The following is a 25,375-nucleotide window of genomic DNA, read 5'->3' as shown; positions in this document are numbered from 1 at the left end:
GACGTCTAATGAAGTATATTAAGCTCATATCTCAATAGCTAACCATGTGGGTTAAGGTTTACAAATGTGATCATGAATCGAACCAGATCAAAGCATTCGTTCATGGTTATCCATGAACATCGCAGCTATGGCATAGTTTCTTCGGTCCTTTTTTATGTGCAAGTATTCTATATGATCAAAATAAGACTCTACTTGTTAGATATTACGACATAGGTAGTCACTTCAACCCTTCTTTATGTGTTAGTGTTCTATATGATCGGAATAAGACTACTTATTAGATATTATGACGTAGGTACCACTCCATACAGTTCCCACGCCTACCACTAGCTTGAATCATTACATGGTTTGCTAAAACAATACAACAAAGAGTTGTCATCGAGTTCACGATGTTTTTGCCCTTCAAAAGGGTACATTTCAAAACCTCATACTAGTCTCAATTAGAGTTTCATCACACTAACAACTTCTGGTTCAGCAAACGAATAATCATGAGTTGCATAGGAAAATTTTTATGAAAAAATGCCTTAAATAAGCTTTATCAGCCTCATACGCCACGGCCAAAATATTAGACAGGGCAAAACATGAGGTAATCCAATACAAAAATGTCAACCAGTAGTTACTAGGAAAAATTGCCTACAGAGGAAGAAAAAAAGGAAAGAAAAGAACAAAGAGGGGAAAAGGGAGGGGCTGGGAGAGTTCTAGCAGGGTGGGAACTAGAAATTTCGCATCTCAAAAGACAATATCGATTATTTCAGCACATCAGCTTAGAAGTTCTTGTTAAGCATTTCATACTTACCGCTAGGTACATACTGTTCTTCCAACCTGGTCTTGCTCCCAGCAGCATCTTCATTGTTCGCTATACAATTGGTCAGTTAATCTCATCGAGCAACGTCATATCATGTGCTTATTAGAAATGAGCAAACTAATTGAAGAGCAGTCAATGGTAGTATGTACGAAAAGGACCCCCACTTACTGCATCCTCTACTTTGCAACCCGTTGTATGATTGTTATGTTATTGCTTGTAACTCGAAGAAAGAGTCTTCCCAGATAACGATGTCTTCTCCTTTAGACTAGTACTCAATAAAGAATCTGAGTTGCTTGATTGGTTTTCACCAAAGCCTGGTCTCATCCAGATCTTAATGTGCCCTTCCCGGCAGACAGTAAGCACTGATTCATGAGTGAATGTTAAACCAGAGAGCGGTTCAGTATGAACACGGTGAGTAACCAGGGGTGATATTTTTGGAATATCTCGCATACTTGGAGCAGGTTGCAAAGTACCCACAGGGCAAGCATTATCCCAATGTGATGACTGACTCCCGGTGCTGAAAGTTGGAGATCCACCAGGAGGACGGCGCATTGGTACTACAATCTCATCCATTTCCAGATCCCATAGAAGTAATTGTGTGTCCTGCAAAGACATGTGAAGTTTGTAGACAGTCGAGCAAGGAGATATAGGGTAGGTAAACGCAACTGACCGTAGAACTATTAGCAAAAATATCTTATCATGAAATTATAAGTGACTCTGCAAATTCTATGCACATGAAACTATGAAAGGTACAGCATCATCACTCTTGACTGTTTCTCACCTACTAAGGAGCAGAAAATGAAATATAATAGGTAACAAAAGCCTGACCAGAGGGATAGGTCAAGTTCTGTTACAAGGAGATCAATTTTTTTATTTTGATTTCTGTTCCTTCATTGAGCAAGTTAGCAAGACACAAAATTAATTTAACTCAGATGAAATGTTCATCTTGAGCATGAATCTAGTTTTAATAGTGATTCAGGCAGCCTTATGCTTCATTTAAACAATACCTGACCAACAGAACCAAATCGGTAGACAACATTTTCATCCGTAGCATCTGAATTTGGTGCTGACCAATATGAATCAAATGCCACTCCACTTACCTATAAGACAGGAGTCAAGACTGTAAGGAAGACTTGAAATCCACAGAGAAGAAAAGATAAGTCATTCTTATTTATCAGCTACAAACTCACCCAAGAATTGTGTCCCTCACCCCATGCAACTACTTTCCTTTCTTCCATGCTCCAAACTTGAACTAGGTCATCTTCTCCACCAGTTAAAATGTACTTCCCATCCATACTGTCAATTTATTCACTTTCAGTAAAACTTTTCTCTAGTCAAAACATTGACAATAAGGAGTTTTTTTTTTCTTGGGGGTGGGGGGGATCCCAAGTTCAAATTTGAAGGAAAAAGCTAATTCAAGACACAAATATATCTTTTACCTAAAACCACCACACACTCACCTCCATGCACAACACAATAGAGCACCATAGTAGCTTTTCCCACCACATATAAGCTGTTCATTTTTATAGTCAAACACTCTCAGATAACCTGCATTTACTTAGCCATTACTAATAATCAGAAGGACAAAAGAAAACGATCCAGAAGTAATCATCAGATGAAGAAAATACCATCTCTCCCTACAGTTGCAATATAAGCCCCATCATTTGAGATAGCAATGCTATTGATTGAACCTTGACAAATATGCCATCTAGCTATAGGATTCTGCACAACAAAAATGAAGAAAGAACTATAAAAAATGAATAGAATCAGCTTATAGCATATATGGTGAAAAGGTTCATTTTTTGTTTATAAGACGATGAAACAGGATACCACATTTTGTTTTTTTTTCTAAATGGCAAAACCATGTCAGATTAACATAGAAGGTGATATTTAAAAACGAGGATTCTATTATTTCAAAAAAATCACAACTTGTTGAAAATCATTTGCCTAAAAATAGCCAGCCACAAAAAGTATACAAGGGAGAGGAGGTGGGGCTTCTACTACCAAGAAAGATAAGTGTCTAGATACAGTGATTGGAGAAAAAAGGTATAGCAGGAAAATTAGACAATAAATAGTTTGTGCAAGACATAAACTCCATCTGGTTAGTTCTCCACTATATCCTTGAAATAAGGTGGTGAATAAGAGTATTGCAAAACCACAACAATGGCTGACAAGAACTAAGCTTTCTGGTTTCCAGAGAGAGAATTTTGCAGAACCAATTTGTTGATGGTGATTTGACAAGATAATGGCAATTTAACAAAACTCTAAGGCTTGATAAATTGGGCTACTTTAATATGTTTATACCTGTGTGTTTCACACTTCCACTTATTCTTATTTTATTCTTTCCCAGATGGCAACAATCCATATTTTGTCTCAATGTGCCACTTAGCATATAGAGGTGTAGTAATACAGGGCCAAAGGAGGAAGAGAGGAAAAAGACAGATGTCACAGTTGGAAATAATAGATTTGGATCAAGAAAGAAGAAGAGGTTCCCTACGAGAATCAATATAAGAAAAATGGATAATTGTCCATGTTGAAGTACGTGAGATATAAATCTAAACCCCATCAAATAAAAGAATATTTTTGTTTAGAATAGGCTCGAAAGATTAATGAAGCTATTAGTGAGGAGTTAGAAAGGTCTTGTCACTAGCATTGTGCCTATACCTTGAGGATGAGGCTTTTAATAATGGGTTCATCATCAAAATATCAGGACCAATGCCAAATTCGCTGGCTTCATACACTGTTTTGCAGTCCTAGACAGAAGCGATGTGAACAGTGACAACTAAATGTGGATTTTAAACTTGGCCAAATCAAACTACAATCATTAAGCTAAAAACTATGCAATCAAGAGCAATAACCTACCTTATTTCCTCCACTATCTAAATCTATAATTTCACAGGAATATATGCTGAATCATATTGCTCCAATGAAATGTCAAAGAAATATGAAAACTATGAAGCATTTTGCACTGCAACAGCTTACTACAAAAAATGCAATTGCACAACGAGTACATCCACTACTCTTATGCAGAAGAATTTTATCCACTGTTTGAACAAATAGATACTTCGGCTTTGCCTTAACTTTGACTCTCTTCTGGATTTTCCATGTCTATATTTTCAACTTTGTTGGTAAGTTTGAACAGCGTACCATAGTCCAGTCTAATATTGTTGGACGCATACAATGTGACCCTCTCAAATTAACACAACTAACAGAGAAGGATAACTTCCAAAAATGCAAACAACAAAGTTTGTTTAAATCATGAGGAAGAGCCACTTAAGGGCTAATTGCAATCTCAATTCTCCCGTTCACACATCTGACCTTCAGCATAGACAATACCTCAAAAGAGTGTATTTTTAAGCACACTGACAACATTTACAATTGCAGAACATGGTTGATTTGAACCATGCTTCATTTCTCTAAATGAAAAAAGAACTAATGTACAACATATGGCTACATTCATTAGAAGTACACCCCCACATAACAAGATGTAACAATTAAAGAAATATATGCCCTTTTCCCATCATATTAATCAAACAGAAGGAACATGTGTGCGTTTTCTGATAATTGTTCTAATTGAAATGATTTGAAAAGAACATAAAGAAAAGCAATAAAGAATTACTTAAGTATATACTTATCTAAAAAAGAGAGTAAAACATCCATTAGATATATAATGTAAATACAGATTTTATTTGATTGCACAACTTAGTTGCGCGGACTCTTCACTTTTGATGCCGCACCCGCGTCGGATTCTCCAAAAATACACTACAATGGCGAATCTGACACACACCCATTGACATTTTTGAAGAGTCCGAGCAACATGGTTGCACAATATATTTTTTCATACATAGTAAAAATGATCATATCGGACTGACAGGGTGCAAGGAACATACAATAAAGGGTAAAGTGAGAGATCACTTGAAATGGTTTAGTCATAACCTATATTGAACATCACAGACACCAGCATAGGTGGGAATATGATCATCTAAGGTGATGAAAGAGGAATAAGGTGATGTAAAGTTTATGAATGGAAATAATCTTAGTATTACCTATAACCTATCCAAATCAATGCTTATTTAGCTTAAAAATGATGAAATACAAATAAATAATACATGTATTGTAGGCTATAGAAACTAGTTGAGATTTAAGGCTTCGTTATTGCTTTATACTAGCATCAAGTCTACCATCTGTCACGAGTCTTTTTATTCTTTTGTTCAGGTAAGAGACTTGTATATTGGTATAGGGTTAAGTGTAAGGTTCAGAGAACCTCCAATATGCTTGACAAGTCAAATTATTTAGTATTGAAATTAAATGAACCTAAACAACATGAAGTTGATGCACAATTGCATAAAGCCAAACCCAAATACTTTGAGAATTAGATGTGATTGATCTCAAAAGAAAAAAAATTGCCAAATGATTGGAGACAGCAAGAGACTATTGTTGCTTTATTTCTCAGTGTACATATCTCAACATCCATAAGCATGAGTACCTTACTATAGCGTGCATGGGAAACAGAAAATTGAGTTTGATCCTTGATGATTGGAAATGAAGGATCAGCAGAACCGTCTTTGCTCTGAGAAACAACAAAAGGTGCACATTGGTCTAACTGAAGTTAGAAATATGAGAATTAGAAATTAGTAAACATCATTTGAATTCAATATTTACCTTATCATATACATAAAAGTTTCCATCCGCATGAGCAACAACAAAAGCCCCATCACTGTTAGGCACCCATGCGATACTAGTACAACGACTGGTGTTGAATGCAAAGGAAATTGTTAACTTGGCAAATAAATCACTATTTTTTTTCGGGTTATCAAAAACACCTCTTTGTTTTTTGTATTACCATCACACTTAAATCATATTTTTGTTTTCATCCTTATACTTCATACACTAATCTACTTGTCCTCCCTCAACTCCGGGTGGGGCAAGTTTGTACATGGGAGGTGTCAAAGCATCTAGATAGACCGATACTTAACAAGACATACATTAATAAGCTAATGGGATTTTCGTTTAAGATTATTGATTGTTTTCTTAAAATGTTATTTCGAAACATGAGTTGGTGTGCTGCAGAGAACATTTCGTAATAAAAAATGCCATTTAATAAATGTACTGCAAAAGAAGCATATTTTCTGGATGATACAACTACGATTACCAATTGAAGATGCAATTTCCGACCCCATAAAATGGGAAATGACCAGCTCAGTGGCACTTAATTCAATAACGTTATTATGCCAATCAGCATATGAGGCTTCCATTTATACAGAGGTAGCAAGATAGTTAAAAAGAACATAAGATTCCACCTTTATCAAAATCGAAAGCTATCCACTACAAGGGAAAATTTAGGGAGCTAACAAGGTATACTAGCCATCAAAAAGCATATATGACACATGTCTAACTAAATATTCATCTATTTCAAAAGTCAACTATAGAAAATGTCAAGGAAGCCTAGGTGTATAAACATTACTCCCCAAAGACAAGATAACAACAAGAAAGCATTTAAGATAATAACAATGACGATATTATTTGAGAGCCTTGCCTGTTGTTGACAACACCATCCTTATTGTAATGTTGTGCCCCAATAAGCTTCTTCCCAACATCTTGTAGTTGTTGCCGTAAAGATACTGAATAAACTGCAAGTGTCAAAACAGACAGATTGAGAAAAGGAACCTACTGGAAGCTGTAATTCATATGTCACATTGACTGATAAACGAAATTTACCATCTCCAGAATTTAACCCAATGAGCAAGTCATGTCCTTCCTTTGCATCTGGATCAAATGCATGGCAAACGGGGTTTGAATTGCTGAAATGTATAGACTTTATAGGGTCCTATATTGGACAGTAAATCTATCATAATCCATATCATCACATCTACCATCTCAGAGAGCAAAATATGTTGATGAGCTTACCTTATCTCGAGAATTCAAATCACTGATAAAAATTGCATCACCAACATTGAACACTAAATAGGTTCCTTTGCCATCAAAATTTGAATTACCAACAGAACTACTTGAACTTGACACCCCAAATGATCCAACCCTACCACTCAGGCCACTGATAGACTTACCTCCACCATTTCCTCCAACAAAACTAAGTGTTTTACTACCGTTTCCACCTAAGAACCTTGCTGCAGCTGACCTAACACCACTGCTCACACCAAAACTTGATGATGCTTGGGGCTGCGCATGTGCCGGCTTATCCTTGAGATGAGCAAGAGTCACCTGAAAATCAAAATTATTTCAGTATTATCTCAATATGGACTCTCTATTTGGGATAAAAAGACCAACGGATTCTCGATTTGGAGCGAAAAGTCAGATAATGAATTCTCAATATGGGGTGAAAAGACACAAAAAAATTTAAGCAATTAACTATAAAAATTCATTGCTCAGAAGTTCCCAGCACAACTAAGTGGCAAAAATCTTGAAAATTTGGCAGAACGACAACAACTATACCCAACAAAAACTACCTGAAGTTAAAATTAACCTTTGTTATATATGAAAAGGCTATGTTAGGGTATGAGCCTTGACAGATCCTCTAGGTAACCTGCTACACCCACAAATACTGAAATACAGGTTCCGAGTAAACTTAAAGTGGCCTCTTTTTACTTGTTTTTAGGAGAAGGATTGTGTAGGGGCACGGACCTCCATTGATCCACTACTCCACCCTAACATGTTACATCCACAAAATCAATACAGGTGCCAAGTAAACCTAAAAACAAGGAAAAAGATACCGAGGCAAAATAACAAGTAGTGGTAGAAATCTAAAAATAAGGAAAAAGAACGACAAAGAATAAACTCTGGGAAAAGGGAACAACTACTAACTAACCTTCTACCCTAACCTCAAACTCAAACTAAATGTTTAAATTAACCCATATTAGCCAGCCCCTTTCCAAAACTCAGCTCAAAAATCCAATTTTGAACATCTTACAAACCACTACAGTTGAAATCATCATCAATAAACACAACTAAGAAGGAAAAAGACAAGAACTCACCAAAGTTTAGAATAATCGTTATACCTCTGTTACAGTCTCTTCAGAAGATATCGACACGAAACAACAAGTAGTGATAGAAATCTAAAAGCAAGAAAAGAAACGAATAATAGTAAACTATAGGAAAAGCAAACAACTACTTACTAACCTTCTACCCTAACCCTCGAACACACACTAAATGTTTGAAATTAACCCATATTAGCCAAACCCCTTCTAAAACTCAGCTCAAATATCCTGTTTAGAACATCTTACAAACTGCTAAAGTTGAAATTAACATCAATAATCGCAATTAAGAAGGAAAAGGACAAGAACTCGGCAAAGCTTAAGAGTGAATCGTTATACCTGTGTTACAATCTCTACATGAGCATAATGACAATATCGAAGCAAAACAATTAGTAGTCATAGAAAAATAAGGAAAAGAAACGAGGGAACAACTACTAACTAGCCTTCTACCTTAATCTTCAAACTCATTCTAAATATTTGAAATTAACCCATATTAGCCTAACCCCTTCTAAAACACAACTCAAAAATCCAATTTTGAACATCTTACAAACCACTAAAGTTGAAATTAACATCAATAAACACAATTAAGAACGAAAAAGACAATTACCCACGAAAGCTAAAGGGCTAATCTTTATAATACCTGAGTTACAGTCTTTCCATGAGCATAATGAAGAAGCCCAGCAGGGTGAGTCTTCTCATACTGAAGCTTGTATCTTCCTTCTGGGGTTTTGAAATACGTCTTCAAACCAGGTGATTGTGCGTTGTTACTGCTGTTATTCCCCGGTGCCGATGAAGACGACATCGAATTACTACTAATCCCAGAATTCATCATTCTTCACCAAATCAAAATCAAAAAAAAAAAAAAAAAATCTGTTCCTATCAAAAATTCAACATATGGGGTTTATGAGATCATTTAAACAATCGGTTTATGAATCTTCTAGGGTGTCAATTGCTTCTAGATCAAGTGTTTTGTGAAGGATGATATTGACTTTTTTTCACTATTTCTTCTTCTTCTTCTCCTTGTGCTGCTGCAATTCCTTTTTGCTTTTTGTATTTGTTTTTTTTTAACTTCTTATTAAGGTTTATGTTTATGTCTAATTTGAGATTTTAGCCTTTTTGGGAGTTTGCAAACAAAATAAACAAACTTTCAATTGTGTCCCTTTTTAAGAGATAGGGTTTAATTATGGTATTCGAATTAGGGTCGAAGGTTGATAAGGTAATTAAACATTATCTCGCTTCTCTTGATATTTTCGTTTGGATAGGTATAATATGTTGTTTCATAATGTATGATATGATATCGTTTTGTGTTATTGAATATATAATGTCTAGATAGATTGTATTGTTTTAATTTCTGGTGTTACGTAATGTGACATGTTAAGCAATTTAAAGGACAAATTTGCAAGAAAGAAGGAGAGGGTATGGTATGAAATAAAAGTTATGATTAAGAAAAGGAAAAATATTTGAATTTTGATCGAAATTGTTGTAACGATACAATTTTTGAAATGACCTTTTTACCCTTGTGCTTTAATAGTGTATTTTAAAGGTTTATATGTTCTCATGTGCACATTATAAATATTTTATCGTTATAAATATTAGCGTGTCCACGTGAGCGAATTGTACTTTCAAAATACACTATTAAATAATGTAGGAGGTAAAATGTCCTCCGTATGAAGTTTGATATCGTAACAATAATTTAGGTCAAAATTAAAATATTTTTCAGACTTTTTTCCCTAAAAAAAAGGCAAATTATAAAGTATGATTATTAAATAAATAATAAAGTAACTATGTAACCACACCAAATGGACCGTTGCATAAAATGAGAATTTAGTGATTACCTAATGATGATTTAAGTTTTAATGATACGATACAATAGTATTTAAATAATAATTAACATAAATATTTAATTTAATTTAACAACACAATGCAATACAAGTGGCAACTAACATCCAAACAAGTTGTTACTAGTTGTAGTATTAATCCTATAGTTTTATGTTTTTTATTATTATATTATTTTATTTATAATTTTAATTTAACTTTTTCACTTCTACTATTTTTATTCTTAAAATAAAAATATGTCGAAAATAACTTTTATACCTCACAAAATAGAATAATATGTGCACTTAATTATATGTCTAAAAATATCAAATAATCCAAAAACAAAGAAAGATAAAAGTAACAATGATGTCGTTGATAAAAGCAACTATATCTTGTTCTTTAGATATCTCTATTTAACTTTCACTATTCAATTATTTTTCCAAAGCTAATTGTTTGAATGAATTATTCTTACTTATAATTATGAATTTTATTTGAATACCAAAATTGAGGTTTTAGATGTGAAGTTAGTTTGAATTAACTATTATCAAGTCTAAATTTTCAAATAAGTTTGAAGTTAAACCATACAAATTCTCAATGTTTATATCGTTCCATTTAAATTAATATAATTTTTTAGGGAAAATACATAAATACCTTTCATACTACGATCGAAATCTCAAATACACATTTTAACTATTCTAAGGTCTTACTATTCCTAAACTAATTTTTTTTTGTCATTTTCTACATTTTTTGGGCTAACGTGATATTTAAATATCTCCCACGCGCTTTAATTGTGTGGAGTCACAGAGCGTGCCATGTAAAAAAAAAAGCGTATAAAATAAAAAAAAAAAATTCAAGAGATAATAGAAAATTAACTTAATTAAAATGTATCTTTCAAATTTTAATCAGTACTTGAGAATATACCTCACATGGGAAAGAAGTTAATATTTTTCTTATATAAAGAAAATAAGAAAAGGATATAAATAAAAATTATATAAAGTAGGAAAAACAAGGGGGCCTATATATATGTATGGTTCCTTTAATATTCTTTAGTGGAGGTTGCACAACAAAACAATAAAAACATGATAAGAATTACATAATATATATATATTCATAAAAATAATAAAAGATTCTACAAACATAATAAGAAATATACATAACATGTCTATTTTTCATAAAAACTAATAAAGATTCTACAAACATGATAAGAAATATACATAACATGTCTATTTTTCATAAAAACTAATAAAGATTCTACATGATAAGAAATATACACAACATGTCTAATTTTCATAAAAACTAATAAAGATTCTACATGATAAGAAATATACACAACATGTCTATTTTTCATAAAAATAATAAAAGATTCTACAAACATAATAAGAAATATACGTAACATGTCTATTTTTCATAAAAACTAATAAAAGATTCTACAAACATAATAAGAAATATACGTAACATGTCTATTTTTCATAAAAATTAATAAAGATTCTACAAACATGATAATAAATATACGTAACATGTCTATTTTTCACAAAAAAAAAAATAGAGTGGACAACAACAAGTGGAGTTGAACTTGGAATTTTTTCTTCCCTTAAAATTATCAATAGGGATTGAATCTTTTTGTCTCACCATTAGTATTACTATAAGAATTTCAAATAAAAAAAATTTAAATATGCAATATAAGAAGTAAATAAATTAAAATATCCTTCTATACGATGTTAATTTTCTAACGAATGAAATTCATATAAACTTTTTGTGTCCCTAACTCCGCCACAAACATACACTCCCCTTATAGTTTGCCCTTCTGGTATTTGGTCGTACAAGATCTTTGATCTTTATTTCAGACTCGATAAAATATAGATACCTCTTGAATACAAATACCAAACTTATAATAACCAAGATCTATTCTTGAAAACACTCAAAATTCATTTTCAATGAAATATAGGTAAAGAATCACAAGCATACATACACACAAATACTAACATGATCATCATACTTATAAACTCGAAAAAAATGCAGTAGAAAACAAGAAAATGAAAATCATCCCATTGTACATTTCTTGAAGCAGAGAAGTAGCAGAGGAAGCATCTTGTTTTGATGAAGAGTCAGAGGATCCTGCTTTCCTTTTACGCGTTATAGGTGTTGGTGCTGGTGCTGGTGCTGGAGGAACAAAGAATTGTAACGGAAGAAGAACGTTGTCTACTTGATATATAGCCAATTGGTTATCAGTATATATTGTATTTGATATACTTGCATTCACAATTCCTGTTGTAATGTTAACTGAACTTCCAGTTGTTGTTATATTTATCGGGAACTCTCTATCCGTTGTTCCTCCAGCTTGTGTTCTTAAAGGGTTGCTAGCAGTTTGGAATTGAGTGAGTGAATAGTATGTAGGAAGGATATGGAATTGGATAAGTTCAGCTTTTTGTTGATCGTTAAACGAGTTCAACGTGCCTGCTTTCATGTTTAAAAATGCATTATCTGTTGGCACAAACATTGTGATTCCATTGTTGGAATTGTTGAGTTGTGAGGTGATTTCATTGAGTTGTTGTGTGTTTTGTAGTAGACGTATGAACGTTGAACATTGACCTGCTTTTTCGAGTATCTTTGTCACGTTTAATGGAGGTGGTGGACCTGGAGCCGGAGCTGGAGCTTGTGACAAAATGCCAATGCATTTCAACAAGAAAAAGAACAATATCAAGAAAATGTGTTTCATTTTTTTTTTGTTTTTTGTTAGATGTTGTGGAGGAAGAGTTGTGTAATTGTGTTTATTTATATGTTGAGAAGTTAGATTTCTTGTTTTGAAAACAATGAAATAAAAAGGTCTGTGGGGTATTTTGTTTGAAGAAAATTGAGTGTAAAGTTAGGTGAAAGAGTATAATTTAAGGTGAGAAGGAACATCATATGTTTTGATAAGCTCAGAGCAGCTGTTAGTTTGCTTCTGAAGGGAGGAAAAACAGCTGGGAATAATGCAGGTGAGTTTTGTGGGACGGGAGCGTTGGAGCAACGGTAAAGTTATTCCTGTGTGATTATAAGCTATGATGCTCGGACTGTATAAAAATCGAATGTGTCAGATCCTTCAGAAATAGTAATCCGTTTGTTTTACTTTATGTGTCCTAGTTACTGTTTGGAGAGTAAAAAATGATTTCTTTCTTTTATCATAACTATTTAAATATTTACTTGTTATGTAGTTTGCAAATATTTTTGATATTATTTCAATCTTTTTTAGAGATTTTAAGTTTTGAACTCACAAAAACTAGTTAATTTGACCCTCATATTTTGAATCAGGCAGGATAAATTGAAACGAATACATTTTTAGGAGGATAAAACACAAGTTCGAGAACATTTTTGGTGAGTCCTAGCAAGGTCACCACCTCATGGGAATCAATCTTAACTCACTTTAATTGATTGTGACTCTTCTTCGGATCCTATGTGAACGTGGAATACTTAAATGTATCGAGCTGCCATTTTTGTCATATACTAAGGATCCTATGGGGAAAAATATGCAAATGCAATCATAAAATCATTATTTATGGTTATGGTGGGACAGGAGGGCTAATTAAGATGTAATTTCAACAGTCACAAACTCACAATTAACAAATTATAGGTACAATTAATGAGATTAATGTAAGATAACAACTTGTAATAATCCATCAGATAATTGCTTTTTTGGTTATTTGGTATGTGTTTTGCAATTCAAATACAGATAGATACGCACAATGCCTAATATCCATCTTATACTGTCAAAATTTCAAGTTAAGTTTAGGGTGTTTTGTTAATCATAGTAGTAGTTGAACTATTTGCAAGCGGAAAAAAGGGTCAAAATTACCCGTGATCTATATGAAATGGTCTAAATTTATCATCCGTTAATATTAGGATTCAAACGTGTCCTCGCAATTCTTAAAATGGAGGACTAGATTTGCCTTTGTTTTCATCGTTGGAAGCTTAACACACACGTGTCCCCCTCGTTGAGTCATACTTTTTTAAACGAACTAAAAATATGCACCTTCTGTATATTTTAGGATAATATTTTTTGCTTATGTATCAAACCAAATTTACATGACGGAAACCAAAACTGCAATTGAATGAAATCACAACAATAGCATAACTTCAACATATTAGCTCAGATATACAAAACAAAACACAGCCAAGAAGAAGAGAAGTTCGCGAGGCGAGTTGATTACACCAGAAGAAACAGAGGAAACAGAGTCAGAATCCGACGAATCATCATTGTTTTTAGGGTTAGGTGGTGAAGGAGCTGGTGTTGGTGCTGGAGGGACAAAGAATTGCAATGGTAGAAGTACTTTGTCCACTTGATAAATAGCTAGTTGACTATCAATGTAAATCGTATTCGAGATACTTGCATTGACAATTCCAGTTGTTATATTAACTGAAGTTCCATTTGTTGTTATATTGATAGGGAATTCGCGGTTACTAGTCCCACCGGCTTGTGTTTGCATCGGGTTGCTAGCTGTTTGGAACTGTGAAAGTGAGAAGTATTGAGGGAGAACATGGAATTTGATCAGTTCCGATTTCTGTTGATCGTTTAAAGAGTTCAAAGTACCTTCTTTCATGCTCAAAAATGCATTATCTGGTGGTACAAAGATAGTGATGCTGTTGGAGTTGTTGAGTAATGATGTTATTTGGCTGATCTCTTGAGTTGTCTGCAACAAACGGATAAACGTCGAGCATTGTCCTGCCTTTTCTAGGATTTTTGTTACGTTGGTTGGGCCAGGTGGTCCCGGAGCAGGAGCCGTAGCTCGAGCTGGTGGTGGAGTTGGAGATGGAGATGGACCTTGAGCCAAAATGCCAATGCATTGGAGAAACAACAAGACAAAGGTTGACACTAAGTTGTGCTTCATATTTGGTTTAAGCTTTAGTTGAAATAGCTCTGGTTGTGGCAAAAGAAGATTGCACTACTTATATAATGAGAGCGTGACTTAGTAGTCAATGAAGTGCATGGTTCTCAAGTTCAAATCACTACATAAAAAATGATCTTTAGCGACAATTAATCAACGACAATAGATCAATTGCCGCTAAATATGTATTTTTAGCGGTAATTAACACTCTTTGTAAATGTCGCTAAAGTCTTTAGCGACATTAGATCTAATGACACTTAACTAATGCCGGTAAAGACTTTAGCACATTAATGTGTTTATTTATTACCGCTAAAAGTTGTTTTTGTTGTAGAGAATCTTCCTGGAGACGGAAAAAAATTAGGTAGAAGGTAACAAATATTTAGTCAGAGTCACCCAAAAATACTTGTGATGGTAGAAGGTAACAAATATTTAGTGGATGCACGCAAACTGACCGAGACACCACAAACATCCAAACAAAACAAGAAAAAGAGAGAGAATGATGGAATAAAGGTAGTGGGGTATTGGGATGAAAGTAAAATGAAGGTGATATTTGGTGAAAGGTTACATGTAAGGTGAGCAAGTGGATTGATAAGATATTGATGATGTTATAGCAGCTTCTGTTTTTTTGCTTATGATGGAAGGTAAAGAATCATAAGAACTTTTAAAAATGGGAACTCGATTAAATAAGAATTTGCACGAGAAGTTTCATATTAGGTAAAACACTTCCTAACAAAAACAATTTCATATCTAGAACTCGAATCTGATCGAGGTCTATGATTAGGATAGAAAAATACTTACCGCTCGACCAAGAGTCATTGTTGGTTAATTTCTCTATTATGATTTTTGCTAGGGTGAATCTTTCTAGTTGGAATATGTACTCAATTGCTAATCATAATTGATTCAAATGGTGGGACTATAGATGGCTAATTTAGTTGCAACATCATTGGTCACAATCAAAAATATATTGGTACAACTAATGATAATGTAAATGCAATATAACAAAGATTATATATCAATTAGTTGGTTATGATTTTTGCAATATCAATGCATGACAAGATAGCACAACCAAAATTTAGCAGCTAAAGGTGGAAATACTCATAAGTTTGTCACTCCAGACATTCCAACTATGCCTCGGTTCCAAACAAATTCATTAGAACGAGAAGTTGTTACATAATCGCAAGTGATTAGTATCAAAGATTCCTGACACCATAGTCTTTCATTACCCGTAACTTAAAAATGCAGTCCTTGTCCTCTCAATACTGAAACAAAATGGTCGATGAAGTGTTAGCACGGGCATAGATCACACATTTATAAGTTGTCACTTCACTCTAGCTGTTTCTGGAGGTAGATATATAGCGCATAATTGATTATGTGAACCGGTATACATCATTCAACTAACTACGCCTTTATCCCAAACAAGTGAGTGTACAAATGAGAAAGTATTTGGTAATGTAAGTACATTAATTATCTGCTCCAAACCACACAGTTACAAATGGACCTGTTTATCGATCCCAACAGTTATACTTCAGATCTACTGATACTCGACACATAAAACTATAAAACAAAGAAAGAAATCGCATCCCCAAACAAAACTTCTTGGAAATGAGTATGAGCGCCTACTTTAAATTGTGCTGTGCATCCCTTGCAGCAACAGCACAAGGAGTTACTTTCAAATCTGCAACATCATATATGTACTTTCTGCTGTGCATCCCTTGCAGCAATATCATATATGCACAATGGGATCGAGTTGTCATGGCAACGTCTTCTCTCATAAGCAAGGTTTAGACAGGGATAAAACAAACTAAACCACAGAAATACACCTTTATCTCAAACAAGCTAGTACAGAAATGAGAAAGTAAGTTGAAACAATATCAGAAGAACATGAACTTCTCTCTCCACAGATGTTGTCTTTGACACTTCCAAGATCTTGTACCAACCCTTCTGTTGGCTCAACTTGAAAGATCTCTCAGACATCATCAGTGATTTACGCATATCTATGTTGCTTCGACTCCGGTGAAAATCTAGAGGTCAGATTTTTCATCACATAGATTCTAGGAGTCGGGTTTATGCATCCGTGTGTGAATACAGTCCTGAGATACAGCTGATAAATGCATACTATGACATATATAAGTATATAAAGGGTAGAGACACGCACGAACATTTCATGCAGGTCCAAGGAAGGCAACCTACCCTAATACAAGCATCAATAGTTGGTTACATGACTCGAACCTACAGTGACAACTTTATGGTTGCTCTAAGATTCCCCTTTGAAATATATAAGTAGATAATTTGATTAATTAAAAAGCTGTTGAACTAAGATTAATAATCTCCCTGTCCAGTTTTATATGACAACCTTTTTTATAGTCAATCCCAAAAAGAATGACATATTTCCTTATTTGGCAACAAAATCCACAAAGATGTAAACCTCCACAATTTACTATTTTCTTAAAATCACATCTATTCTATGGAACAAGTATCTGTAACTATAGTGCATCTGAATTGTTAGGATGCAGCATTTTAGTTTTTCATTCACCGAAAACAAGAAGATATCGATGATGAACCAACATAGGGAGCTAGAGAAATTATTGACAGCGAAATGCACTCCAAACATTTCTTAGAAAGTTTTACCTTTTATTTCTATTTAAGACATTTCAAATGACGTGTAAGGATACAACAAACATAAAACTCAAATTTCTAGGAAGTCATAGTACAACTAACAGAATAGTAGCACATGCAACAGAGAACTCAAAGTGATTTACCCATATTGGTTGACTTTTGCTTGAGCCTTGTGGCGAACAATCCCTTTTCCAATACCCAACCTTCGATCATCGCCTGAGAATTCACTGCCTGGTCGGTAGGCACAAGATGCCCTGCATTCATCACCACAACATGAGTCAAATTCTCCCACTTCTGCACATATCCAGCGAGCTCGTCATTCACTCTCCAAACATTCCGCTCCGCCTCCAAAAACTTTCCAATTCCCTCCCACTTCATCTTCTTCATCCATGCCTCAGTTGACACCACTCCATCTCTCAAATCACACTGCCCCTGGTATAACAACACCTTAGTATTCTTAACCAAGAACTCCACCATGTACTTCACACTTTTCATCACGTCCTCGTGCAACACTTTGCCTACTACATCACTGCATATATCGTAAACTATCGATTCTCTTGCATTTAAAGCCCTCTTAATCTCTACATTGCTAAGAAATTTAGCCACCAATTCATCTTCATAAGGCTTTAGCTTTCTAAAATCATATAAAGTCGCAAGCCCTGTCATATTACTCAACGTATTCAACACCCTTGATCTAGCACTCGTTGCCTCGCTCCAATTGCCATTTTTCGTAAGTCTAATTGCTTCCATTTGAAGTTTCTCCAATTGTACCTTTTGCTTCTCATTGATCAATCCAGAATAGTAAGCATTTACAGCATGAGTCCCCACTTGAGCTTCCGGATCCGTCAGTCCATTTCCAATAGCAACCCCAGCTAAATTCAACCGTCGCGATTTAGGCAAACCTTCATTCTTTTTCAGTGTATAGTACCCAAATCCAGGCACATATTTTCCAGCATAACTTTCACCAGTTAGGTAAATTGGTCGATTTTCGAACAACTTATCTAATGCAACAAACTTCCTTGTAGCAATAAAAAGATGTTTAGCAACATCATGTTGGTTTCTTGGTATCTCGTCTGGATTTGAAGCAATACTAAATCCAGTTCCAATAGGATTATCAAGAAAAAGTACCCCAAATAAACGATTCCATGAACCAGGATTAGGTTTGAGCGTAAGGTGTTCGACATTTTGCCTCACAGAAGACGAAACACGAAAAGGGCCAAGTTCATAAAAGTTCCCAAGCATGGAAGAACATCCAGGACCACCCTGAAGCCAAATGATAATTGGGGTTTCAGAAAGATCAAATCTTGGTTTCTGGGCTTCATAGTAAGTGTAAAAAATGGCTGAACCAGTTGTTGAGTTAACTGTTAGGTACCCAGATTTTGTTGGTAAGGCTTCTTTGGGAAAAAAAGATTGCAGAGTTACTGATGATGATGCTGATGAGGTAAAAAGACTGGTGAGTAACAAGATGAGCAGAAAAAGGTGAAGCTTTTTTGGTTTGGACTCCATGGATGAAAAAGCTTCAACAAAGGACATTGACCTTTGTCACTGATAAAGTAGAGGTACTAAAGATTCAATCTTTTTACTAATTTATTGTTGTTCAACTTGTCCATAAGTATGCAAATATATACTTATTTTTGTCCTTGTTATGTACATTTTATATTGCTATAAAGTTTCCAGCACTTTTACTTGTCCAATAAATAGATATCTTCTTTTTAATTGCTACGAAGTTTACAGCACTTTTACTTGTCCAATAAATACATATCTTTATTTAAAATGTGACAGCTTAGAAGTTTATTGAAGTTTCAAAATATATTTGACCATAATTTTTGAAAACATGTCAGCTCCTCTTTTTCTTTGTTTGAAGAAAATGAAACATGACTTGATACTTCAGGAAAAACATGAAACATGACTTTCAGTCTAAAAGTTCTAAAAATTATCAAAAAACTTACCTGTAAGTTTGACACATAATAGTACATTATCCTAAAATTATAACAGGATATTTAGAATCACTTCACTTGGTTTCAGAATAACACTATTTAAGAATGTAACTACATCAGCTAGAAAGTTACAAAATGGATCTGTTTAATTGATCCAAATGATTCTCCTTAAAGCTAAAGCTAAAAAAGAGATAAAAATGGTATCTGCAAAGCAAAAACTTCTTGGGAATCAGAGTATAAGAAGAGCCTACTGTACTTTATGCTATGCAGCAACCATGAGAGGAGTATAAACGAACGCCATGGAGGTCAAAAATGAAATCCGCCAAATCCCCCTCCCCCGCCTCCACCTGGAAATCCTCCTTCAAAGTGGAATGTGTACTGCTGCCCTCCTCCGCCAAATCCTCCACCGAATGGGTTGAATCCTCCACCACCCATCCCTGAACCCATGTCTTCAATGTCTTCCCCTTGGTCATATCGTGTACGTTTTTCCTCATCCCCGAGAACCTGTTTAGAGATACGTAACATTCAGACAAAAACAGTCAGAATTTTCTTTAACAGTCATATCCTCTAATACAATATTTCACTATAACAACTATGTTTTATGTGCTACGGATCTTTTATGTTATGCTCTATGTTTTCTATTACAACATTTTGCTGTAGCGGCCAAATACTTGAGACGATTGCAAAACCAAAAAAGAACTCAACAGCTCAAACGAAAAATGATCGAAAAGAAAAAACAAAAACAAACCTCATATGCAGCTGCTATTTCACGAAACTTTTCTTCAGCTTCTTCTCTGTTGTCAACGTTCTTGTCAGGGTGCCATTGCAGCGCAAGCTTTTTGTATGCCTTTTTTATCTCTGATACAGATGATGTCTTTGACACTCCCAATATCTTATACCAATCCTTCCGTTTACTTAATTTTAATGATCTCTCAGCCCTCATCAGCACTTCACGAATATTCCTATCCTATAGAAGTGTACTTCAGATTATTTGATATCCAGATCAAAGCTAAAACAATAACCTTGACAAAAACGATCAAGCACGAGCACACATTATAGATGGATTTCTATGCAAAAAAAAAAAGACAAGCAACAACAAATTGCTTGAACAAAAACCCCGCAAACTTGGTTTAAGTCAAAAGGAAGGACCTCACTTCGACTTGGGAGACTGAATCCTGATTTTTTTTTCCTTTTCCTTTTCATATGTCGACTTTTTGGTCATGCCTAGTGGCAAAGCAAGTTTGAGTCAAAAGGAAGGACCTCACTTCAACTTGGGAGACTGAATCCTGATTTTTTTTTCCTTTTCCTTTTCATATGTCGACTTTTTGGTATATAGATTCTTAGTAAAAAAATCCTGGCTCCGCCACTAGTCATGGCTATCACGAAATTCGCAAAATCTAATCCTTCTTACATGCAAAACTCAAACCCATCCCACCCCCTCAAAAAAAAGGACATTATATCATATATGCACAATGTGATGGCATGATTGAGTTGTCATGCCAATGTCTTCTCGCATCTTCGATGCAATATTACTACATGAAGAAAGGTTTAAACAGCGAAAAATATAAACAAATAAAACCAAAGAAAAAAGTTGCCAACAGACCTGAGGAGATTTTTCAGCTGCTTCTTTCAAATCTGCAACAGCTCCCTCCCAATCTTCTGTTAGAAGCTTGGCTTCACCCCTCTGTAAAAAAAAATGTCCAACTAAATGATTCAAGATTCTTTATGGTGTAAACTAGATATTTCTAAGCAGACAATTGGTCTAATAGAATTCAGTCATCCTAATGTCATTGACTATTTGAAGGTCGAAAAAAGTAGAAAGCAGATAGAGATTGAACCTGCACTAGAGCATCGATAAGCTCTCCATCAAGTTCAAGGGCTTCTGAACAGCTTGATATAGCATCCTTCCCCCTTCCAAGCTTTACCAAGACTTTGCACAAACCAAGATGAAGATTTACATTATGTGCAGAATGGTTGGGGTCCAACGCCAGGGCTGCTTTGTACTCCTCCACAGCAAGACGAAATTTACCCTTACTTACGTTATCGTCTGCCTGCACAAAAGTTTGGGGTTTGAGAAGCTCACATTGTAACATATCTTGGAGATATAGCAACAGGATAAAGGATTGTAGTTAAAGCTTGTTTAGATGGTTGCTACCAATTGTATTGTATTTTAGTTTAAATACAACGTTTTTTCTTGTGAAGTTGTTCATTAATGGGCATCAAGAAGATGCGGAAATAGTTTAAATACACTGTATGTCTAATGTTACTTGAATATTATTGTATCGTATCGATAAATCTAATTTCCATTATATGCAACAGCCCATTTGGTGTGGTCGAGTCGTTACCCCTTTTCTTTTAATCCAAAATGTTGTATGCATCAAAACAACAGAGTACAATAATATATATTATGAAATGATATGTAACAATCCTCCAAACAAGCTGTAGGGAAAAATAGTAAGTAAGGCTTACGCTTTTAGTTTTTTTAAGTAAGTTTTTCAAGCCAAAATAGGCTTTCTTCAATTCCCCGTGCTCTGGGTCTGAACGAAGACCTTTTTGGTAGTGCCTGCAAAGAGCACAAAAAGGCTTCTTTAGGCTCTCTTTACACCTTTATGCTACCTTTTTCATGGATTGGTGTAGTGGGAGGCAGGAAATAGTGGCCCAAATTGATAGATTTCGTAAGGCATACCGTAAGGATACATCATGATCAGCCAGATAGTAGTAGGCACGGCCTCGTAGAAGTAAAGCCTCCAGATTATCCTCATCCTCTTTAAGTATAAATCCTGCCTCGGATATGACACCTGAATAATCTTTATCTGCTAGCAATAGCTTCACCTTAAGGAGTTTGGCCTAGAAATTCACATGTAAAAGACATCATCATAGGTGTAACACTTAATGGTTACACATGAAGTTACATCAATAGTACAAAATTGAATACCTTGGAGCATGCTGGAGAGAAAACTAGTACGACTTTATCAATATACTCCAACGCTTTTTTAATGTCATCCGTGTCCAACAGGTTGGTAGCTGAATCAAGAGCACTCTTAGCTTGGTGCATCTGAGAAAGCTCCTTCTCTGCAGCTGAGTCTCTTGGTTTCATCTCCAGAAACTTTTTGTAGCTTTTTTCCGATTCCTCATATCTACATTAGTCCAAAAAATATTAGGATAAATTACAAATTTTTCACATCAGAGTTTACCAGTAGAGACAAGGCCCAACATGCTTGAATACTAATTAATCAGAAACAAGACTTGTGGATAACAGATGCATTTATGCACCATGCAAAAGTAAATAACCCACAACACCCAAGGGTGTGGCGTACTTGTCAATGAAGTGGGTTGTAAACATGAGGTCTCAGGTCCAAATCCCAGCAGAGACAAAAAAACACTAGGTGATTCTTTCCATCTGTCCTGGCCTTGGTGATAGAGTTATCTGCTACCTAGTGGGAGGTACCAGGTATCCCATGGAATTAGTCGAAGAGCACGAAAGCTTGCCTCAGTTTATCAAAAAAAAAGAAAAGAAGCAAATAGTATTTGAGATAGTAAATTACTCAAGCAAGTTGCCAATGAAATGAAGAGGTACAAAAGCTTATATCAGGAAGACCTTCACTAAGAATCAAGACATACATGATACTAGAGCTGGTACAAGAAAAACAAAAGGAAAATTGATTTCAACCTGCACAACTGACGAAGGAGAGATGCACGGTGCCAATACGCCTCTGAAAGTGCTGGGTCTGCCTCTATGGCTGAATTTAGATCATTAAGTGCCTCACTGTATTTCTTAACTTTTACATTTTGTGTAACTCTCTCAAACAATGCAGCAGCATCACCAGGTTTGGCGTCTACACATCAAGAGTAGCAAATGTATCAGGAGAACAATAAGTGCCACTTCAATTACAAGACAAGAGAACACTATAAAGCATACTTCGTTTGTATTTCCTAACTACATTAATAAAGAAAACCCTCGCGTTTCATCACTTAAATGAAGATTAACCCTTCATCATAACAGCAACAATTGGAGAGGGGAGCATAGACACATCATAAATCAGCATTGAACGCCCTTTCTATGAAACAATTAACAGTGTCCTTCGTCAAGATGCACTTTACATTACTTGATGCTAGCGGGAGCTCGACTTAAATAATAAGAAACAATTTTTCTCATCCAAAAACAGTATTACGGCTCTCGGAAATTTCTAGGTAAAGCTCCAGATGTGATAATTTGAATCAAGCTATAGATATTAACAGGAGCATGATTCCGCAGATCATTCCTCATTGCAAACAACTGCTCACTCAAGACACGTTCAACAACAAATTTAAAGAGAATAACCCTGTTTCATCAGTTCTCCAGATATAGTTCTCACTCACTACAGCAGGACCTAAGATTGGCACAGTTGACCCTTCTGTCTAAGTTTTTATTACTCCCTCCATTCCAATTTGTTTGCCTTACTTTCCACCTTTTACTCCATTTAAAAGAGACTGTCTTTTTTCTTTTTTGGCAATTCTCTAGTTCTAACTTTCCACATTACAGGTTTAAGACTACAACATTAAAGAGTATTTTGGTACATATCTGTAATTTAATACAAACTCTATGCTAGACAAACAAATTGAAATGGTCGCCTAAATTGGTGTCTCATCCTCATTATCAACATTAAAAAGAACATAAAGGATACAAATCTTTGAGGTTAATTGACACCCCACCTCAAAAAGAACAGCAAAAACTACTTCCTCAGTCTCATATTGCCTAGCAATACGCCTATTCATCGCGAAAAAAGTTCTTCTTCACTACTAATTTCTTTCAACAATTAAAGTTATGATCTTTACACTTCCCAAGTAGAAATTAGACACAAATGGATTCACCAACTCATATACAACAGCAATATGCATTCAAGATTTTGCTCAAAATCAGAAACCTCTACAATGTAAACAAATTCCCTTACCACGAAGCTCAAATCTGTTAAAAATCCCCAAATCAACTGTCACTATTAAAAATCAAACAAATCTGAGTAACCCAAATTTACAGCTAACATAAAAATCGAAAACCCCAAATCAAAATCAAACAAAAATAGTCATAAAAATTTGATCTTTACCTAAAGCAGATACAAGGGGTTGAAGGAAAAAGAGTTGGCAAGCGAATATAAAGTTAAGTATCAATGCTGAAAACAAGAAACCCCTCCATGCCACAAGATCAAAGCTCCATATCTTCATCAATGGCTCCATCATTCAACTTTGCAAATTCACCTATAGATACATACAATATATTTATATGTATCTATAATTTTCAAGAAAGATATATAGATTTGTGTTTTTTTGTTCGACAATTGAAGTTTTATTTGTTGCGTTGGAAGTGACAAAAGGGTTCAAAGGTTGTAAGGATTCTTGTGTCATTACACGTTAGACTAGCCTATCAGTGTCTTCCACGTGTCTTTGACTTAGATGGGTGACATGGATTAATCCAATGAGTGATCGACACGTGGGATTTTGTTATGTGCTTTTTTTTTAGGAGAATTAATTAAATTTAATTTGTTTTAGTAGCAATGATTTAAAGACAAATTAGAAGTTTTACTACTAGTTCATGTTCAATTTATTTTTATATTTATTTTATTTTTATTATTAAATATTATCCAATATCTAATACATTTATTAAAATATTAACTTTAATATATTCAAAGATAATGTAATAATATTGTCTCTATTATTCAATAGTAAATAACTATTGTTCGATAGATATAGTATGAGTATTAACAAGAGCTAAGGGTTAAAAAGAACATAGTACTGCGTGTTTTTGCGAACAATCACTAACTAATTATTAATTGTTCTTCTTTTTTTTTTCACCTGAAATATTACTATTGTTCAGGTAAGAAAAAGGATGAATTAATGATTGAGGTGTGTTTTGATAAATAGTTGATGACGGTTTAGATAGAAATCTTGTATACCGATAATTCACGTATGAAATTTAAAAAAATGAGAGATACTTAAGGTTTGGTTTTGACTATTCATTCACGGAGCATTTTTTTGTCTTCAGAGTAAACTCTTTATTTTCTCAAAATTTAATTGTATAAATTTATGGGAAAAGGGTCTGATATACCCCTCAACTTTGTCATTTAGAGCTGATATACCACTCGTTATAAAAGTGGCTCATATATACTCCTACTTGTAAACAAATGGCCCACATATACCCTTTTCCTCTAACGGAAATGAAAAAAATAATAATTTTAATCTAAATTTTTATTTTTTTTTCTAAAAAATATAATCCCATATGAGTAAATTTAATCCTTGTCAAACATTTTTTTTGACTTTTTTTTGTTTTAATGACTAATTTATAATTATTAGTTTGATAATCAAATTTATTTATGTTTCACTAAT

General features: G+C 34.5%; 5 protein-coding genes across 5 annotated transcripts; all 5 read right to left on the bottom strand.

The window, feature by feature from the left end:
• Window positions 1–503: 503 nt before the first annotated feature.
• Window positions 504–9,625, bottom strand: LOC101248907 (probable catabolite repression protein creC). The gene is made up of 11 exons (XM_004246616.5): window positions 8,432–9,625; window positions 6,710–7,021; window positions 6,521–6,629; window positions 6,339–6,432; window positions 5,465–5,552; window positions 5,289–5,372; window positions 2,431–2,524; window positions 2,263–2,350; window positions 1,993–2,098; window positions 1,810–1,902; window positions 504–1,405 (listed from the first exon to the last, which is right to left on the bottom strand). The coding sequence occupies exons 1-11, from the start codon at window positions 8,621–8,623 to the stop codon at window positions 1,010–1,012; spliced, it is 1,656 nt and encodes a 551-aa protein (XP_004246664.1). The 5' UTR covers window positions 8,624–9,625; the 3' UTR covers window positions 504–1,009.
• A 1,884-nt stretch (window positions 9,626–11,509) lies between these two features.
• LOC101249482 (fasciclin-like arabinogalactan protein 12) lies at window positions 11,510–12,647 on the bottom strand. The gene has a single exon (XM_004246618.5). The coding sequence runs from the start codon at window positions 12,320–12,322 to the stop codon at window positions 11,603–11,605; it is 720 nt and encodes a 239-aa protein (XP_004246666.1). The 5' UTR covers window positions 12,323–12,647; the 3' UTR covers window positions 11,510–11,602.
• Window positions 12,648–13,622: 975 nt separating this feature from the next.
• LOC101249754 (fasciclin-like arabinogalactan protein 12) lies at window positions 13,623–14,514 on the bottom strand. The gene has a single exon (XM_004246619.5). The coding sequence runs from the start codon at window positions 14,466–14,468 to the stop codon at window positions 13,725–13,727; it is 744 nt and encodes a 247-aa protein (XP_004246667.1). The 5' UTR covers window positions 14,469–14,514; the 3' UTR covers window positions 13,623–13,724.
• Window positions 14,515–17,075: 2,561 nt separating this feature from the next.
• LOC101250043 (serine carboxypeptidase-like 50) lies at window positions 17,076–18,798 on the bottom strand. Its single transcript, XM_004246620.5, has one exon. The coding sequence runs from the start codon at window positions 18,612–18,614 to the stop codon at window positions 17,211–17,213; it is 1,404 nt and encodes a 467-aa protein (XP_004246668.2). The 5' UTR covers window positions 18,615–18,798; the 3' UTR covers window positions 17,076–17,210.
• Window positions 18,799–19,324: 526 nt separating this feature from the next.
• LOC543872 (P58IPK) lies at window positions 19,325–24,232 on the bottom strand. Its single transcript, NM_001247403.2, is given in 9 exon segments — window positions 19,325–19,522; window positions 19,767–19,985; window positions 20,622–20,702; window positions 20,857–21,069; window positions 21,488–21,581; window positions 21,705–21,865; window positions 21,954–22,155; window positions 22,689–22,854; window positions 24,100–24,232. Coding segments are annotated over 9 exon segments (1,467 nt in total).
• Between the last annotated feature and the right edge of the window lie 1,143 nt (window positions 24,233–25,375).

This window comes from Solanum lycopersicum, chromosome 9 (genome assembly GCF_036512215.1).
Source record: "Solanum lycopersicum chromosome 9, SLM_r2.1".
In the NCBI taxonomy this organism is placed as follows: Eukaryota; Viridiplantae; Streptophyta; class Magnoliopsida; order Solanales; family Solanaceae; genus Solanum; species Solanum lycopersicum.
The sequence above is the reverse complement of the archived record's forward strand: the minus strand, read 5'-3'. Positions and strand labels throughout refer to the sequence as shown.

Coding starts and splice junctions, on each gene's coding strand:
- LOC101248907 (XM_004246616.5), bottom strand. CDS start 8,623: ATGATGAATTCTGGGATTAGTAGTAATTCGATGTCGTCTTCATCGGCA. Junction 6,433..6,520: donor TGGGTTAAATTCTGGAGATG/GTAAATTTCGTT, acceptor TGACACTTGCAG/TTTATTCAGTATCTTTACGG. Junction 5,553..6,338: donor GATGGTGTTGTCAACAACAG/GCAAGGCTCTCA, acceptor ATTCAACACCAG/TCGTTGTACTAGTATCGCAT.
- LOC101249482 (XM_004246618.5), bottom strand. CDS start 12,322: ATGAAACACATTTTCTTGATATTGTTCTTTTTCTTGTTGAAATGCATT.
- LOC101249754 (XM_004246619.5), bottom strand. CDS start 14,468: ATGAAGCACAACTTAGTGTCAACCTTTGTCTTGTTGTTTCTCCAATGC.
- LOC101250043 (XM_004246620.5), bottom strand. CDS start 18,614: ATGTCCTTTGTTGAAGCTTTTTCATCCATGGAGTCCAAACCAAAAAAG.